This window comes from Vigna unguiculata, chromosome 5, assembly GCF_037176805.1.
Source record: "Vigna unguiculata cultivar grain cowpea cultivar isolate G323 ecotype 2 chromosome 5, ASM3717680v1, whole genome shotgun sequence".
Classification (NCBI taxonomy): Eukaryota; Viridiplantae; Streptophyta; class Magnoliopsida; order Fabales; family Fabaceae; genus Vigna; species Vigna unguiculata.
Genome location: NC_140796.1, coordinates 21,779,323 through 21,799,517, shown reverse-complemented (window position 1 = coordinate 21,799,517; position 20,195 = coordinate 21,779,323). Strand labels below are relative to the sequence as shown.

The 20,195-nt window shown below is 35.8% G+C and overlaps 2 protein-coding genes across 6 annotated transcripts in view; both read right to left on the bottom strand.

Annotated features, from left to right (window-relative positions):
• Positions 1 to 13,483, bottom strand: part of ASG3 (SNF2 domain-containing protein / helicase domain-containing protein) — a 38,214-nt gene extending 24,731 nt beyond the window's left edge. Inside the window, exons 1-5 of one of the 5 annotated variants that reach the window (XM_085673239.1) lie at positions 13,203 to 13,483; positions 9,873 to 9,951; positions 9,609 to 9,769; positions 8,990 to 9,118; positions 2,927 to 3,107 (exon numbers count right to left, since the gene is read on the bottom strand). In XM_085673239.1, coding sequence (XP_085529365.1) covers positions 2,927 to 3,107; positions 8,990 to 9,118; positions 9,609 to 9,769; positions 9,873 to 9,951; positions 13,203 to 13,397 — 745 coding nt within the window. In that variant the 5' untranslated portion in view covers positions 13,398 to 13,483. Of the gene's footprint in view, positions 1 to 2,926; positions 3,108 to 8,937; positions 9,119 to 9,608; positions 9,770 to 9,872; positions 9,952 to 11,214; positions 11,286 to 13,202 lie in introns of those variants that run through there. The other 4 variants (XM_085673238.1, XM_085673235.1, XM_085673236.1 and 1 more) reach the window with 4 other exon arrangements.
• Positions 13,484 to 14,147: 664 nt separating this feature from the next.
• On the bottom strand, positions 14,148 to 16,304 carry LOC114186347 (type III polyketide synthase A-like). The gene is made up of 2 exons (XM_028074416.2): positions 15,933 to 16,304; positions 14,148 to 15,296 (listed from the first exon to the last, which is right to left on the bottom strand). The coding sequence occupies exons 1-2, from the start codon at positions 16,141 to 16,143 to the stop codon at positions 14,332 to 14,334; spliced, it is 1,176 nt and encodes a 391-aa protein (XP_027930217.2). The 5' UTR covers positions 16,144 to 16,304; the 3' UTR covers positions 14,148 to 14,331.
• Between the last annotated feature and the right edge of the window lie 3,891 nt (positions 16,305 to 20,195).

Sequence of the window (20,195 nt, the reverse complement as noted above, 5' to 3'; positions counted from 1 at the left end):
GCAAGGAAAATTTAGAAGTACCTACATCCTTTAAAAAGTTTACATTACTAGTTATGGATTATAGGAAACAAATTTATGAGAAAAGAAACTATGTATTGATCACTCTTACTTTTGTACATATGATGAGCCTGTATTTACAACACCTGTATATAAACTACAAAAGTTAAACTACCAGAATGGATCACTTAAAACAACCTAAGAGCGGCAGTTGTAAAAAAATACTCTAACAAAATTTAGCAAATAATGATAGTTATAACATATTAACTAGTTCATAAAAGCACTTATACACCAATGTTATCGATATCATGTCATTTACCTAGGGTAAGGTCATGAACAACGCATGTACAACCGAGGATAAGAGGAGAATGGAGTAAAGGTCTTTTGTGGGATATAAGAAAGAGTAAGGAAGTTGATTATTAAGTACAGAGGAAGGCATGCAATTTATCAAATATCATTCATGCTTTGAGAATTGCATCTCCCAAAAAGCAACGAGAAACATTATGGTGAAGAAGAAGGGTAGAGGCAGTGTTAACCAAGTGTCAATTCTTTTATTCATGACATAGTTCTATGGTGGTGTGAGAAAGTTGTTTGGTGAAGAATACCATGTGATTTCAAAAAAGACTGGAATTGGGAGAAACATATTCACAAGCATTGTTTGGTCATAAAATTGTAATAAAGGTCCCAAATTGATTTGGAATTTCACATAAGAAACTTTGGAATATAGAAAAAACATCAAAATGATTTTTCATTAAGAATAACCAAGTACACAAGCAAAAATCATCAATGACATGACTAGACCCCAAATATTTGAATGAACCAAGTCAAAAGGATACAAAGCACTTTTATTAACTCAGACCATATGCATGACAAGTATGTTATCCTGACTAACATTGAAAAGATGAACGATAAGAAAACCTTAGAACCATAAGACACATTTTGTTAGTGCAAGGATGACCAAAGCGTTGATGCTCAGGGGATTGAGACGCAGAGGAGGTATATGCAACTAGTTTTGGCAAATAGTATACTCTTCTAGACTTATGCCCTGCTCCAATCATTTGTCTAATACACCAATCTTGAACAAGAACATAATTATTAACAAAAGATACATAATAGATTTTGTTACTAGTGAGTTTGCTAATTGAAATTAAAATAAAAAAAAAACACCCAAAAATATGAAGTACAAAATCTAAGGTAAGATTAGGAGAGGGTCGTGTTTGACCAACACCATGAACTTTTACTTAAGCGCCCTAGCATTACCAGATTGACCAACGTTGGTAATAGGCTGAAACCTCATCAAATGCTCCTGTAGAAATGACTTAGCAATATATTAGCAGTGAATTTGGAATCTCTGCCAAGTTTTGGTGTTGTCCCTCTACTTAGCCTTCAAACCACACTAATGGACACTGATTTTGATGTTTTAAAATATATTACCCTTTTAATATACCAACATCCATATATTTTAAAGCTCAATAGAGGAACAACACCAAAAACTCAACAGAGAATTTGGACTCTATTAGCAGTCTTGAGTTTCATCATGCCTCTGTACAACAGTCTAACACAATATGGCCATACGGTTGACAATAGTTGCAATGAAGACATTGACCATGATTTCCACACCGTCCACCCCAATTAGTAGAGTAGGAGTAAAAGGCAGATACATTTGTTGAAAGTTCAAGAGACTTTCCAAGAATGTGAGGAATAGGGAGACAAATTCACTAGCGATATCATAAGATAGAACAATAGTACCGGAAATTATTTGATTACAAACAGAGTCAAACTTAGGAGGAAGCCCAAATAATGCAAGTACCACAAAAAAACTTTCCACGTTCATGCATCGTTAGTGAAAGGCATGAGGACATCAAAATCAACAATCATGCGGTCAAGCTTACTGAGATACGTTTGTACTATGGTCTTCAAGCTTTACGAAAATAAGGTTGGAGATAACATTTCATATGTAATAATTACTATTGGAATAAAGTCTCTAGGCTTTATTCTAAACATCATAACAAGTAGTAACAACTTGATATTGGGGTTGCAATTTGCCATCAATGGAAAACCAAACAACGCTACATGCAGAGACATCAATTTGCTTCCATCGGGCATGATCACCACTAGAAATATCTTTTCTTTTTTTGCCAAGTGGTTTTCACGGCCTTGACCTTGAAACCATAATTGGACAGCAACAACACAAGAAATGTAATTGCTTGTTCTCTCACATGGAATCAACAGAATAAAACTAAAAGTCACTACAAAAGTGGTTTTTGAGTGGGAGTTGGCAAAACCCACGGGAAACAAGCCAAAACAGAGTGCCTAGATGTGAGAAAGGTGGTAGAATGTGTGTCGTAAAGTGAGTCGTGCTAAAAGAAAGAGAAAAATGACAATCTATTACGGATGCATGAAATGTACACGACAGGAAGAAGTTGTTCTTGTGGGTGTGAGGCAGTGAAACGAAGCTTGGTGGTTGCCAGGGGAGGGGGTTTCTAATAGCACGGTCACCGGAGAAAAAGAGTGCCTAGGGACGAAAAAGGAAAAGGCACGCAATGGCCATGGGTATTGTTCACCGGAGAGGAATGGAAGAGGGATAAAAAAAACTAAAACAAACTTATACTATATAAAAGATGAATTATCATATGTGTCTCATGCAGACCACATAATATGTATTTAAAGTAATTTATAAATCAAATACATTAAATTCTTGCCTAATAATCAAGGATCAATGACCTTAATTTCCTAAAATATTTAACAGCTAATGATTAAAAAATTTGTAATAGTTAATTACTAATTACATTCTATTCCTAACTCATAGAAGTTATACTCTAACATGGATCAAGTTAAATTAGTGAGCACTAAGATTCTATAATTGTGAAGCAAACTTCTAGAAGAACCAAAATAACACAACACAATGCTAAATTAAATAAAGAATTACCTGATGAAAGATCACTGATGTCCTTAAACGTAGAAAGGAACTGATCCAGTGTACCAAAGACAGAAGGCATGCAAAAATACATCAAAGCCCATAGTTCAGACAGATTATTTTGAATAGGTGTGCCGGTCATCAACAATCGTCTTGGCATTATGTAGCGATCTTTGAGAATGTTAAATAAAACCTGTCAATGTTCTGAGAATTTTACCATGTACCAATAACCTCAAAGGATGAAGAATACTACATTGTTCAACTTTTCATGATTTACATATTTTGATCCTAAAGAGCTAATAACATGAAATGGAAAGTATACATTTATGCAGAAATAAATACTAATCATTTTTCTATATTTTGCGTCAGTTCTGTCACGCAAATGTGTTCATTGATGTATTCTAGTAAGTTACAATTTTCTATTGGATTTAATGTCTCAAATACACCCTTTAATCACTATTAGATTTTAGACTCTAGAGCTATCGACCATGCGACACCCTTCCCTAAATACTTTGCCACATATTCCTCATGTCCTAGCAACAAGAAAATTTCTAGAGCTAATGGAAATAAGATAATTGCAGTTGGTCAAGGAGATGTCCAAATAAACCCAACCATAATTCTAAAAAATGTTCTGCATGTTCATAAATTGTCCACAAATTTGATATGCATACAAAACTTACCAAGGATCTCTCATGTAATGCATTTTATATAGCAACTCTTGCATTTTGCAGAACAAAAAATCAGGAAAAACAACTGGACAGGCTAGAGAATGGAATGACCTTCACTACATGAAATATTTGAATTTGCCCTTTAAAAGTCAATCTTTCATATCTGAATCCTCCATTACCAACACAAAAAATTCACTTGCTTCGTCATCCTTCATTTCATTTTATATAGCTATTGCATCCGTCCTTGTTCAAAAATTGAAATTTGCAGAGTCTTCATTATGAGTTGTGTGAGTTGGCCAAAAATAAATTTGTGGGGTCCCTCTAATGGTCCTAATATTTCAGGGACTAAATGGTTTATCACATTTATCGATGATTGTACAAGGGAATCATGATTATTTCTCCTTAAACGCAAATCTAAGGTTAGCTCTATTGTTATGCATTTTGAGTCAGATAACGCTAAATATTATTTCAATCAAACCTTAAATTCCATTTTACAAAAAGAAGAATCCATGAATCCTCATGTATTTACACACCCTAACAAAATGGAATTGTTGAAAGGAAATAATGAGCACTTACTATAACAAACTAGAGCATGCTTTATCAAAATAAGGTTCCAAAACAATTTTGGAAAAAGCCATACTTATTGCCACTTATTTAGCTAACAAGTTACCTTCTACTGTTTTTGTCATTAATTATCCACTTGTTCTATCCACATATAACTCATTAACCTTCCACCTAGAATATTTGGGTGTGTCTCATTTGTACATATTCACAAACAACAAAGGGAAAAACTAGACCCAAGGGCTATTAAATTTGTTTTCATACGAAAAAACTCAACCCATAGTAAAGTTCAACACACAAGATTCTAAAATTAAGGAACTCGTTGGACACATTAACAAAACTTACAGACTCGAGTAAATTGCTACTTAGCATTCAAGGTAATATTCCTTACTCTTGTGCACTCAATCCATTAAATTTCCCTAAAGAAGGTGTTTGTGTAAATGATTTTGGACCCACAAACTATAAGACCCGTAGAATTTAATTAATTAAATAATTAATTAATTAATAAATGCGGGTGGGAAAATAATTTATATCAATAAATTATGGTTGGTATGACGTGGAAAAGTACAAGCCCAAGTGGTTGAGAGTACTTCGATTGTGTGAGAGGACTTGGGTTCGAGTCCTATGTATGCTAACTTTTGTGTTATTGTTTTATTATTTAAATCTATGTAATCATGTTCTGGTATGATATGATGTCTGAATTGGATTTGTTAAGCATGAAACATCACTTGGTTGAATTGGTTGTGCAATTGCTTTGTGATTGAATGGTTATGGGTTCAAACCTTAGAGAACCAAACTAAAAACTTTATTTTTGGCATTTTGGCTTGGAATTGAATATGAAAGGTTGGGAAAAAACCCTGTTGAGAGGCAGCCTTGGGTAGCTGAAAAACAGATCATAAAGGTCAATTAAATGGTAATTAACAATACCATTAGGTAAATTTTCGTTTTGGGTAATTAAACTCTACTAAAAGCCAAGTTTAAAAGGGTAAAAAGTGGTCATAGTGAAGGTTTTGGCAAGCTGGAATAGCAACCTGAATTAGAGCACGAAAATCAGAGAGATTGGTGAGGTTTGAGTGAGGTTCTCGTGAGGTTTGAGTGAGCACACCAAGAACGGGGAGACGTGGTGATCATTGGAGTATCTCAAACATTTCAATTTAAGCGAAGGAATTCCAGGTTAGGGGAGCTGGACTCCGTAATTTTATGCTTATTAATAATAATGTGTGTGACGTATGGTATATTGGATGTCTATGCACTGTTGATTCTGTGTAATTCTGCGTTTCTGGAAATTTCCAGAAACCGCCTGGCGGGTGACAAACCACCGCCAGGCGACTCATGCAATTTCATGTGTTCTGGGTTCCTGGAAGAGGAACCGCCTGGCGGCACACTCTTGGCCGCCAGGCGACGCAAGGCGTCTTAACCAATTTCTGGGTTTGCTGATGATGCGCCTGGCAGGACTGGTTGAACCGCCAGGCGGCGCGGGGCAATCTGACTCGTTTTGAGTTTTCTGGAATTCTGGGTTGAATCTGATCGGGGCAAAAGTCAGTGGTAATTCTTATAGAGTAATACTGCTGACCAACGGTGGGTATAATCACGTAATTAAGGGCTTAAATGAATGGAACAATGTATATAAGTTTAGGGTTGAATGAGTGATATCTTTAATTACGATTTGAACTGGGTTAGTGTGAATTGGACATAGGAATAGTTGATCAATGTAATTAAATATTGAATTGTTATGATTGTGCTTGGAATAGGATTGCATTGTAGTGGGAATTCACAAAGATGGAGAAATGGTGGGGTTTTGGGTGCGGGGAAAATCTGGAAAAAATGTCCAGATGGTAAGCACCGCCTGGCGGCACGGGGGCTGGCCGCCAGGTGCCAGCGCAGTGGCAGGGCTGCTGCAGGTTGAAGTGTCGTGCGCTGAGGTTGGATTCTGTTCCCGTTGGGTTAGGGTCCGTAGATGGAATTACCTTAGAAGGTAGTGATATCAGATATTAGACGTCTTCCTATATTATGGCGTAGTAGAGATTCTGAATACTGGATAAGTTGGGTGCAAGGGTGTTTAGAGAATTGACCATTTATTGTGAATGAGAGTTCAAACAGTGTAATAGGCTTGGCAACAACTTAATGGTAAAGAATCTAAGAGTACTAATAGGTTAAGAAGGAAGGAGCTTAAATGTTATAATTGAATGTGTCCTGTTATCAAGCTAGGGAGTGAGGATTGAACCTCACCATTGTTAGTAACCATTTAAGTTAGATGATACCGGGGATTGATCAGATGGAAATGAGGTAAGAAACTGTGCTAGACTTGAGCAGAAAAACCAGTACGCACAGTACTATCACGGCGCCTGGCCGTGGGACGCGAACCGCAAGGCGGTAGCGGGATCACAGTGGGGTCTCAAGGCTTGGTGCCCCTGGCAGCGGGGGCAGTTCCGCCAGGCGGTCTCTGCAGCGAGAGGGATTTTAAGGCACTGTGCGCCTAGCGGTACGCGACACCCGCCAGGCGGTCTAGGAGCTGTCACCCGCCAGGAGATTTGTACTGCTGCAGCATGGAATTTTGGTTGTGTAATTGTGATCTACAAGGCGTCTAGCGGTGCTTTAAAGATGGGATTGCTGGTGTTCCTTGAGTTGTGGCTCGGAACGTATCCCTTGAGTTATGGCTCGTGATAGGGGTTAAGCACGTGGTATTCCTTGAGTTGTGGCTCGGAATAGCATCTCTTGAGTTGTGGCTCGGGATGACGGATGAACACGAGGAACCCTTGAGTTGTGGCTCGGGTTGGCGAGTGTTGCCGGTGTGAGTGTGCTGGTTGTGGCCAGTACGGATGGGTCCAGATAGATTGCCCTCCTCAGTTGTTGGCTGGCGAGTTTGGTAGTCTTTGGACGATACGGACTATGTTCGTATATGGGAACTCTACCTGGCGTTACGGTGTATGATCCGTAGCATTGTTTCCCGCACGTGCTCTATCGGTTGTGGCCGATAGGTATGGCAGCAAGTTACCTTGAAGTAATCATTAGACGATGTAGAACACGAATAATCTGATTGGGAGTCAGATGGTAGGAATTAAAGTATAGAACAAAAGTATAGAACAATGTGGGATGTTAAGTTATGTACAGTGATATGTGTGTATGTAAATATATATGTTGTAACATTATATGATTTATATGTTAAGCTCACCCTATCTGCGTGTGTTTGGCGATGATCGTGTACGCGGTACACGGGAGCAGATGTTGTTGATGCAAGTGGCTCATAGTCATAGAGAGGGGTTCGACTCGGGGAATTCTTATGTTTTCTTTATTTGCTTTTGGAACAAGTTGTAAACCCTGATGGGTGATTTTATAACGTTGTTCTTTTATTTTTTGTAACAGATGGTTATGAACTATATTTGCTCATTTAATAAATTTTAAATTTTCCCGCGTTTTGGAAAAATGAGATATTATTAAATGCGTTGTTATTTATTTGTTTCTCTTATTTTATTTATAAATCCGTAATATCCCGACGGAATGTTACACAAACCACATGACTCGATCATCTAATGCTTCATATCTTATTGACCCGGTCCAAGAAACAAAAAAATTACATTTGCACATGGAACTTCCAGTACAGTTGCTGAAAAAGGCTATATTATGATAAACTAGAATCTAATTCTGAATTTCTGCATGTGCCTACATTATCTGGCAATTTGACTTCTATTTACAAACATACAATGGATTTACAACTTGTCAATTTAAGGATCAGGGAATAGGGAAGGTGATTGGCTTTGCTAAGGAAGACAATGGGCTCTACCTCCTTCATGACTTCTATGTCACGCATGAATTAACTCTTTTGGATCATGAGGGCAAACCTGACACCTAATGTCAGAATGTAATTCCACCAAGAAACACCCAAGACTTGTTCCTCAGAACTAGGTTTGGGCAATTAATAAATCGAATTCTTGGACATGATGTTCAACTGTCAATTTGCCTCAGGGATGCCAATCTTTCGTATATATTACCACGTCCATTTTCACCATATCTCTCCAGTAAAGTTGTAGAAAAATTTTCCGAGATAGGTGTCTGACTTTGTTATGTAATATTGGAACCAATGACATGCATCACCTTCCATATTGATGAAAGTGACACGCAACTGCTCTAATGGCTTAACATGGTGCACTTTGAAGAATTTCTCCATTCTCATCTTCTCCCTCGTCTTCACTAGAACCTATTTTGGTGGTGTTGGAGTTCCCATTATCATTCTGGAGTTTGCTTTTGTAGGATGTTCCAAGATGAGGCTACGAATTTTGTTCAAGTCAAGCATGTTTTCTTTAGTGTGACATCTTTCTACAACTCTGCTATCATATTTATTGCTATCAGGATGTGTTTTTCCATCACAAAAAAGGAGAAAGTGGTAGGTCGGACCAGTTGTTAGGTTTTCTATAATGATAAAAAGAAAAGGGCTTTATTTGTTCCCGGGTTTATTGAGTTTTAGAACAAAATGAGTACACAAAGGAGTCTATTCTGTTCACACTAGAATCTGTCCGGTTTTTATCTAACCAAAAAATCTCCCTTCCTTCCCTACAGGGGTCTAATTTATGAAAGGCAGATGTAAACAACTATACAACTAACTAACTATTATAGAAAACCTAACTAATAGTCAAAGGATAACAAAGGTTTATTTCCTATTTTTACCTCTCTTCCTGAAATACACTGTTAATGTCCTATTGGTATCCTGTGGTCCAACATATCTCCAATACATACCATATGTAATAACTAACACTTCACTGAAATGTAATTAAACAAGCTTTATATACGGAAGCATACTTTTTACTGAACACTGCCAAACATATGGCATTTAAGAGTTTTTTCAACATACACTAGATGGATTTTTAAGTCTCTGAGCTTCATCAATGATTGCATACTGCCATGGTATTTGAGAAAGAAAATCCTGATCCACCAGTGCAATGTCATATGAAGTTAATAGCACATCAAAAGGCAACAAGACCTGATAAAAGTTGCAGAAAATGAAAATTAGTAGACATTCAAACACCCTTAATACTAGGTTTTGAAAAAGACTTTGCATGCCATTGCGTTCATCAAAAGGCAATAAGACCTGATAAAAGTTCAACCAAATAATTAGTAGACATCCTAACACCTATACTACTAACAACCATACTACTTGATTTTGAAAAGGACTTTTCAGGTGATTGCCATTTAGCCACGATTCCAATAACTTCACTATTTTCTTTTCCTCCTATTTTTCCTCAAAATGAGAGCGACACTCGAATAGTATTATTTGTGCTTGTTGATTGCTAAAGCTCATAATACTTCTACCGTTGGTAGGTCATCAGGTTAGAAAAAAAAATTGTGTTTTCCACGGTATTCCTATGTTACAACTTCCACAACAATATTTGGTTATCCGAACATTGCTTTTTAATAAATGTAATCCAGAACTCCATATTCAAAGAGCATACACGATAGTATAGTTTACTCACATTCATTGTTGATGACTGTCTTGCTACATGTTCACGTATTTTCATGCGTAGATTGCACCTATTTTCTTTATCACCAACATATTTGAGGACTGTTAGTTTAGGGGTAAATTTGACTATCTCTAGCACCCAACCCTCAGTCACACTTAGAGGACATATTACCACTGAAAATAATATAAAAGCATAAGAGAGCTAAATATTTATCAAAACACAGATTACAAGATAAAAATATAAATTCTTAAATTAAACAAAGATTCCTTCACTCACAAAATGGCCCATCAGACAACCGGCACACTTTTAAATAGCTTAAAAAGGAGATAGCCTGCAAAGTCTTGCCCAGTCCCATCTGTCCATATCCAAAATAAACATAAAAAAAAAAAAAAAAAAAAAAAAAACTAGGATCGCATCTTGATTTTGTATTTGAATGAGAATATTGTGAACCTCGTATCAGCCTTACATTTGGTCAATTAGGGAAAAACAAGGCCCAAGCTAAATTAAAAAGCATGCACAACTCTTAGAAGTTAACCATTTTTAAGATAATACAGCTCTTTGTATGTGAACAAACAAGATATGAAACAATGGAGATAAATAATCATGCAGCTCAGAAGCAACAAAAACAATAGATGTTTGCATGCCATGACTAAGCTCACCTCCATTAGTTCATTAAAAATACTGAAACTCTTAAACAAGTAAACTGCAATTTCAAGAAGCATATGATATCTGATAAACATGTAACAGCCAGCCTTTTACCAGGTAAAATATACTGATTTTACATAACAAAATGACAACAATGCAGAAAGGAAAGCTTGGATCTGTGAAAGGGACTGTTCCCTTCTTAGGTTCTCTTTAGAGGTTTTCTAATTTGTAATTACTGCCATGAGCAGCTAGACCTCCCCATAGGGATTGGATGTCATATTCATCTCTAAAATATTCTAGTGATATATAAATATATATAGAGAGAGACATATATATATATATATATATATATATATATATATATATATGTGTGTATATATATACATATACATATATATATATATATATATGTGTGTGTATATGTATATATGTGTGTGTGTATATATATATATATATATATATATACACACACACATATATACATATACACATATATATATATAGGTCTCTCTCTCCCTCCCTCCCTATATATATATATATATATATATATATATGTGTGTGTGTGTGTGTGTGTGTGTGTGTGTGTGTGTGTATATATATATATGTGTGTGTGTGTGTATGTGTGTGTCTCTCTCCCTCCCTCAAATATTCACAATGCTTATATTTATCTTACTCCTAGTTTTAATATTTAAAATCTAAGTTCTGGCTAGCAAGCGAGTATTAACTCTGAAATCAATGAGATATACAGGAATAAATTTCAATATATCAAGTGTATCTAACATCGGATCATAATACTCAAATGTTTTGTTATATGTTTGAGGAATCAGCATTCAATAATGATAGATATTTGTCATATACATGTGGTTCAATAACTCTAACCCTAACTGGCAACTTCAACTAAATTGGTGCACTTGCCAAAATAAACCAACAGAGTAATAACTACTTTAAAAGATGAATTTCATGACTATAATACCAATTAGATTAAACAAAAATTTCCTGTCAGTTTACACAAGCTCTGACACAGAATTGAAGAGTGTACCTCATCCCCTGCAAATAATAGAAAAGTTCTAGTCATAACCTAATAAAAAATGTTGCTTCATAAATACTATCGAACCTACCAGGTCTTAAATCTTCAAAACAGAATAACAAAACTAAAAAACATCATCTCTCAATTTTGGACATTTTTTCTTCATTTTTGTAAAGAATTACAAAATGAATGTTGCGCAATTGCTGACTTGTGCAGCTTGGTCATAGGTTTCAAATCTTGGAATCAGCCTCTGGCATACAAGGCTAAGACTGTGCATATCCACCCTCCCTAAACCTCACCAAGCCAGAACCTCATGCCCTAGGACACCCTATTGCTACAAAAAAAAAGTGAAACAACTAAACAACATGCCTTATTGTACACAAACATCAATAGATTGGATTGATACTGAATGGAGAAAAGTTCCTCCTTGCCAAACACAGAGAATACCATATGGATATCACCCAAACTCTAATATTAATTTAATAAACAAAAAGTGCATAACTACAATTTCAGAGTAAATATATGTTTTATCCCTCCAAAGAATATTCCATACCCCACATTACATGGTCTCTATTACATTGTCTCTAATCCTGTATCATAATAAATATTAAACTTGGCACTTCAAAGATAATGCCATCAGTTTCAATTAGATATTACAATAAATAGACATTAAAGGACTAATTTTAAGTATTTAAAAAGGTGAGAATAACATGACTGTTAGGGTTATATATATATTTCATATATATGGTTTATAGTCATGGTTATAGTTATAGTCATTGAGAGATTGTGGTTCTATATGGTTATATAACATTAGTCTTATACATATAAGGCATTTGACACCAGTTTTACACCAAAACCTTAAGGCAATGTTGTTATGGGTCTCTATTCTTATATAGTGTTTAACTTTGTCTTTTCTATCCAATGTAGAACTTTTTGACTCACACTTGGACTATTCCCAACATCTCCCCTCAAGGGTGAGTCCCTTGTGTTTTTTTTTTCTTCATGATATATTTCCCTTCAGGTGTATGAGTGACCCCTTTGGTTGTGGTCATGCGGTCATTCACTTCGGTGATCCCTTTTTGTTATGGTTATGGTTATGCGGTCAGTCACTCCTAACCATCGGCTCTGATACCACTATTGGGTTTATATTTTATATTTTTCACATATATGAGGTTATGGGCATAGTCATGGTTATATTCATTGAGAGATTGTGGTTCTATATGGTTATATAATATTAGTCTTACACACATAAGGCATTTCACACCAGTTTTACACCAAAACCCTAAGGCAATGTTATTATGGGTCTTTATTCTTATATAATGTTTAACTTTGTCTTTTCTATCCAATGTGAGACTTTTTGACTCACACTTGGACTATTCCCAACAATCAGAACATGTGTTACTACCTACTAGATATTGGCAACACAATTCTTTCAATAATCTCTAGTTGAATTCCATGTATTTCCCACGAAGAGAATGACTTGACGGCACAAAATTCATCCAAATATATATTTTAAAGTATGTTGCTAAGAATGTAACGCACATGTATAGGAGACCAAATGAAGAATATGTAAGAAAGTTAATAATCCATGTATGAAGGAAGGGACCAAACCAGTAAAACTTACATTACAAATACCAATTTAATAAGTGTTTAACTATAGGATCAAATTGAAAATCTGCTCACATGTGTAAGAATATTATGTATGCACAGTCCGGAACGGACCAAAATTAACTCAAACTTCCTTTCAAACTCTCAGAATTTCAATGCAGACAAACCCATTGAACCGGAGATTAGACCTTACAATCTCCGAATTCATACTTTTCCCCCAAAGAATGTTTGCAAATGGAACAAAATAAAAAAATGGACAACGCCACGCCACAGTTTCTTTCACATCCCGACAAATTAAGAGCAACGAAACAAATTGAATGGGTTACAGTCTCACCGAGGACAACGTTGACGCCGAGTTTGTACCTCCGTATTAGCCAGGAAACCCCTTCCACCTGGTGCGGCTTAAGGGTTGCCTTGAGTCCGAGCTCTTCCTCGCACGGTGGCGCGTCGCAGGCGCGTGCCTCGTCATCTAGTATGATTTTTGTAACAACTTGAAGCTTCTGTTCGTAGCTAAGATTCATGGCGTCGATGTGCGTCGAGTAGGTTGTTTGAGAAGCTTTTGAAGTAAAGAAAAAAATTAAACGGCTACTCTGTTTTGAAAATATACCGTGCTCAACACAGTTTTAACATCTCTTGCAAAAACATATTCCTGCATAAATTATATTATAAATTTATTGTATTGGGTTAAAATTTAATTTTTATAATTGTATATATTAATTAGAAAAGTTAATACATTTTTAATATATATTTATTTATTGTATTATTCTGTTTAATTTTGATATATTATTAAGAGGTGTTAACCCTATTAAGAGATATAGACCGATGAAAAATTTAAAATAATTAAGAAGAGTGTTGAAGAATAAACAGCTTGGAAATTATAAAAGCTAAAATACAATAAAGAATGAGAAAATAACAGTTTTAATAGTTACTTGGAAGAGATAAAACAAAAAAATAATAAATAAATATTTAATCATGAAAAATTATACTTTCATTCTATTTATTTTACTCTCAAATGATTTAGTATAAGTGATTAATTCTTTAAAAAATAAAGTTAGTAATACATTAATTAATAACTATTATGTTAATTTACGGCAGAAAGTAAAAAATAGAATCATCGTCTTATATTGTGCTTCGATAATATACATTCGGTCATACTAATACTAATAGAGGCATTTTGGATACCATACGGTTCACTACAAATATGCTTTGTTTGGGAAATAAGACTTCTTTTTATAGTAGAGAGAGTAATATGGTTGTATCTTAATGCAATTTTAGCCTGAAATCCAATTCTTCATATATCTTGTAGAAATTGATAGAAAAAGAAAAGACAGCTAGAATATTTTTCATAATATATTTGTGTGTATTGATATTGAGAGAGTATTTGGGTAGACGAAACTTTATTTGAAATTTCAATTTCAATTCTAAAGCAGCGAAGAAAGAGCAGCATGATTAAGATCAGAGGCTGCGCAGGAGAAGGCCTTCAAAAGTAATTCCGGGACCAAATGCGAGTCCCAAGCCCCATTCTTGAGCACCATCTTTCAGAAACTCCCTCATGTACTCCATCACATAGAATATAGTGTTGCTGCTAACATTCCCATAGTCCATAAGTGCCTTCCTACTGCACTCTAACTTCTCACTGCTCAACTTCAGAGTACTCTCAAGCTTGTTCAGAATCGCAGGCCCTCCGGGGTGAACAGCCCAGAACAAATCATTGAACTCCTTCACACTGCTTTTCGCCATCAGCTTCCTGCAGAACTCTTCTATGTTGTCTTCAATTTTCTGAGGAAGGTCTCTTCCAAGTTTGAAGTTTATGCCCTCTTCAGAGAGTCTCCCATCAATCACACTGTGTGTCTCGGGCACAAACTTCTGCACTGCATAGCTCAGTTCCATGAAGGGAGACTCTTGACCCACCACAGGGTTGGCTCCAACTATCACCGCTGCAGCTCCGTCACCAAACAGTGCAGCCCCCACAAGATCATAAGGCCTGGCCTTGTTGGGGGGTCTGAACCCAAGAATGGTGGTCTCAGAGGTTGTCACCAGAACCCTGCTACCAGGGTTGTTCTCTGCAATGTCCTTGGCCACTCTCAGCCCTGTGACACCACCGTAGCAGCCTAGAAAGTAGAGCATCACACGCCCAATGTCACTCCTCAGACCAAGCTCGTTTGCCAGGTAAAGGTCACCACCTGGTAGCCTTATCTCACTTGAGGAAACATACACCATGTGGGTGATGTCTTCAGCTGCCCTTCCCCATTCCTTGATGCAGCAAAGGCTCGCCCTCGTAGCCATCTCTACCACTGCTGGGTTCGCTATTTCAAGCTTCTGCTTTATGGTTGGGGAACCCTCCGTGGCCAACTCTGGATACTTGTCAAGAATCTCCTTTGACATCACTGTGTACCTTGTCTTCACAGTGGTGTTTTTACCTGCAGAATGGCAAATCAAGGAACAAAAGATTGTAGCTTAGCTTACTAATGTTTTCAATGCTTCAGGTTATGCACATTTACAGATCCATATTTCTCATCACTGTAACTTTAGGCTTTTTTTTTAAAAAAAGACTCTATTGAACCCGTAATTGTAAAATAAGGTCAAAAATAAGGTCAGTTGAATAATTTTTTTAGAATAAAGTGAAAATGTTAAGACTCATAACGACATGGTCAGTTTCCTTTGGTTTTTTTCAAAAGGACTCGTAATAACTTCGGTTCTGTATTCGTTTTTTAAATACAAGAATCGGTAGAAGTTCTCACGAGTTTTCTTTTCCAAAAGAAGAAAAAGAAACCAATCACACTTATGACGAATGTCGTCATGAGTCAACGATTTCATCCTAATTTTCAAAATAAATTCGTCTCATCCTATTTTATAATTTTGGGTTCAAAACAACCCTCTTTTTAAAAAAAAAAATTATAACTTTAAATTTAATTCAATTTTACAAATTCGACAACTTATGTGAGATTTATATATATATATATATATATATATAGTGATTTATGGATATGGGACTTCTGACATCACTAGTTTAAAACAGTGACAAAAGGAAAGCAAATAAGTAATATTGCACTTACAAAGACGCTCCAATTTCTCCTTAATATAAGCATCTGCACACTTAGTGTCACGGATATAGCCCTCCACCAAACACTCCTGAGGGATGATTTGGCTAGGGAAGGCCTTGCCTATGGCAAGTATTGTGGCCTTTCCTGGAGTAGGCACACGCCTAGTATTTGTAGTGGGTGCAGCATGGTGCGTGGAGCTAGCAGTGGAATCACCTTGTGGCATTTTGTTCTGAGGTTTAAGCAAATACTGTTACTTACTACTGTAGAGACAATGAAGACTCACACCACACAGAGAGAATTCACAAGTTATGTGGTTATAAATGAAGCGTGGCATGCGAAGGAAAAGAGGTTGGTGTGAAGCAAGTCCAGCATGTTGTTAGAAATTGTTACCTTAGTGGAGTTTGGTGACATTTTGATGTTCATGGTTTAGATGTGTGAGGGGTTTCACAGGTCAACAGTATTTTACTTTATCAGTTTAGCACCGAATACATTTCTAATTTTCCAACACTTATTCGCCACTGCCAAGTGTCACAGATTGTTCAGGGGAAGGATGGTTTCAGATTTTGAAAAACAAAGACTAACATCAATAGCTTTTCCCTACTAGTTTCAGATTTTAAGAAGTTGAGGTTAAACAAATTAATTTGCACTTTGAGGATTGTGAATCAATGATCTAGTTTATAAAGAATTCTTTTAATGGCTTACATTAAATGGGTCTGAGCCAATGATTTGTTTGTGGCAAGAAAGGGAAAAATCTTTTTACCAAACTCATTTGCAAAATTTTAGTTCGGTTAAAGTAATTAATTTTGTTCGTAGAAAAAAACTTGGGACGTTGGATTTAGTAAACAAGAGTTTCTTACAAATATATTGTAAAGGGATTAGGATGAAAATATTTTTACCATAAGGGACCTTCATTAAAATTTTAATTGAATTAGTTAAGGTTGCGGATGAATTAATAAAAAAGAACGACCGATTAAAATTTATTTATTTTAGGTAGAGCATAAGTGATCGATATTAGACTGAATCTAATTTAATTTAACTTTCAACTCAATACAATTAATTTAATTTAATTTAAATTTCAACTCAATCTAATTTAATTTAATTTTTTTTCCTTGGATTAAATTTGTTTTTCTTTTTTATTTATTTGGGAGCTTATCTCAATATGATTAAATAGCACCTTCAGTCATTATAAATGTTATTACCTGTCCGTTAAAGATAAAAGTTAAAAAATATTTTAAAATCTTCTTAATTTTGATAATATCGTGATAATACTTATATAATTTTATATGATAAAACGTAAAATATTTATTTATAATTAAGCTATTGGATAATTTTTACTTTTATTATATATTTATTATGTTAGCTGAGTAAGTTAGATTCGTTAAGTTTAAAACTAAGGAACTGATCAGTCAAATTTAGGTACTTTCCTTTTTTACCTTCATAATTTTTATCGCATTCCCATAAATAAACTTTTTGTGTTTTGGATCGTTTAATTTATAATGTAAATTTTGTGAACTCAATTTAATTTTAATCGAATCCGTTTGAAATTTCAACTCAATCCAATTTATAAAGAATAAGGGAAAACATATATGCATGAGGATTGTAATATCCCATTTTAATGGACAAAAACTATTGAAATAAAATATCACACAGTTTGATATATTTGAGCAACAAAAGATAAAGAATATATGTAAGGTTTATTTATTTTTTTGTCCCAAATTTAAAGGTATTGTCCTAATCTGTTGGGCCTAAGGGTTGGCCTATACCAAGACCCTTGCTGACCATTTGTTTTCCATTCTGCACATTTCAGATATTAGTTTCCCTCATTCTTCTTAGAAATTACAACCGCAAGCTCTGCTAGGGTTTGATCTCCACCTTCGTCAAGTCCGCTCAAACCCTTTTTGCTTTTATGTAAGTTACTTCTCAACTCGTAACCTGTCTTTTCTGACAAAGGCTCATTGTGGTAACCTCGTCTCCTTTCTGTGCCACTATTCTCAACTCTTGAATCTGCTCCAGGAGCTGTTGTGTTCGTGGGCTTAGGTGTCGGAGTCTTTTGGCTAGCTTTTCCAAGTATAGGGAGCTAGGGTTCACTGTTTTTGAATTATTTATGCTTGTTTGGTCCCATTAAGTGTAAATGCTTGATATATGCTTTTGGACGTGATTTATTATGGTGCTTGTACTGCTAGAATGGTTGGAAACTGGTTTGGCACGTAGGGGAAGTTGGGAGTTCTGCTGAACTCGCCCAGGCGAGCGGGTTGGTCGCTCAAAATTAAAGTTCTCGCCTAAGCGAGCAGCTCTCGCCTGAGCGAGAACAGCAGAAGCTCACCCCTTCTCTGTTTTGAGGGCTCACATAAGTGAAGCCCACTCGCCTGAACGAAAGTAGTCTCGCCTAAGCGAGATGGGCTAGCTTGAGCGAGACCTCAGTGTGCTACTTTACAAAGTCTTGTACTATGCCTTGTATGTATTAGATATGACACAATTGGAATGAAATTGATGCGTTTGGCATGATCTTTCGTATGGGATATATTTGGATAGTTGGTTATTTATATATGTTTTGACATGGGATTAGTATGCATGGGAACTCTATGACTGGTTGGTGAAACATGAACAAGGTATGAGTAGGACGTAATCCCATGGACCCTTCTAGGGGGAGCTCATGGTGGTGCCTCATCTAATGGACGTAATCCCATGAACCTCGTCGTGAGAGTTCATGGTGGTGCCTCAGGTAAGGACGTAATTCCACGAGGGTTTCGTGGTGGTGCCTCACGGCCAAGACGTAATTCCACGTAGGTTTCATGGTGGTGCCTCATGGCCAGGACGTAATTCCATGAAGGTTTCATGGTGGTGCCTCACAACTAGGACATAATTCCACAAGGGTTAGTGGTGGTGTCTCATTATATGTATCCGGATAATTGAGTTTTGAAGTCTAAATGTTTGTTTGCTATCACACATTTGGATGTTCGATATGTATCCTTGACTTTAAATTGCATGTTGAGTTGCTTAATAAAATAATATTTTTACTCTAGCTTACTTTTTTGTTTTGCTTGTATGTTTGTGTGTGGTCTTCTCCTTTTGTGATGATCATCAATTCTTTGATGTGAGCATATGTGGGAACCCCCAATGATCGCAGTGACAATGGGAATGCTGTAGCTTGATGATCATGGATGGGTATTGGGCTCACTATTGAGCCCACATCTGAAGAAGTTTTATTTAGTTTTCTGTAAATCCCTTGCCATGGGCAGGTCTTGGAACTATTGAACTGTTGTATTTGGTTTTAGGCAATGTGGTGCCTCTATTTTCAGTGTGGGTATGATTGGATGACTGCAAACTTTCATACCCCACATTTCGTACTCTTTGAATATTTTATGTATGCGACATTTTATTAAATTGGATTTATATATTTAATGGGGACGTTACAGTATAAGAGAATCAGTATTACAGTCATTCAAAATTTACATAAGGAATTTTAAAAGATTACTCAAAATTTACATAAGGAATCAGTATTACTACATGAGTGCGAGTGATTATTAGAGTTCAGAATACCTTGTTTATTTAGACATCTCCTATATCAAGGCATACACTAACCATATCATCACCAAGAATTTCCCTTGAAACTCTTTTATCATCAAAATAATTATCATCCCGTGCTAAACACATCAAGTACAGGTAAAAAAAAGTGTCACATCATTCATGCATAGCTTCATACATCATATTTTTCACATTAACTCAATTGATCACAAGTTAAAATAAGGAATTGACAATCTGCAACAATTCTCACTTAAACTAGATTTCTCTTGCTTGAGCTAGAAGATTCTCGCTTAAGGTAGATTTCTCTCGATTGGGCTAGGAGGTTCTCACTTAAACTATATTTCTCTCGCTCGAGCGAGACTACTCTAGAAAGATAGAATGTAGAAATATTGTAGTTGCTATGTTTATATAAACACAATATAGTACAATCATAATCTTTATAATAAAGCCATCATTGAATATAATAAATAATATAGGAAATAATTGATAATGATGGTTGCACACATGAGAAATAATACAAGGACATAATATCAGGGATATTGGGATAATATTATTGACATAATATCTCTGGTATTGATTCTAATAATTAGAATCGTAACTTTCTCTAACTCCCTCTCTCAAACTGAGGTGACTCAGTCATCCCAAGTTTGTGTCTCAAAATGTTGAACCTTGTGTGTATGAGAGAGGTTTGGTTAAACAATCTACAATTTGATCTGTTGTGGGCACATAGGCTAATGTGACTTGATTCTG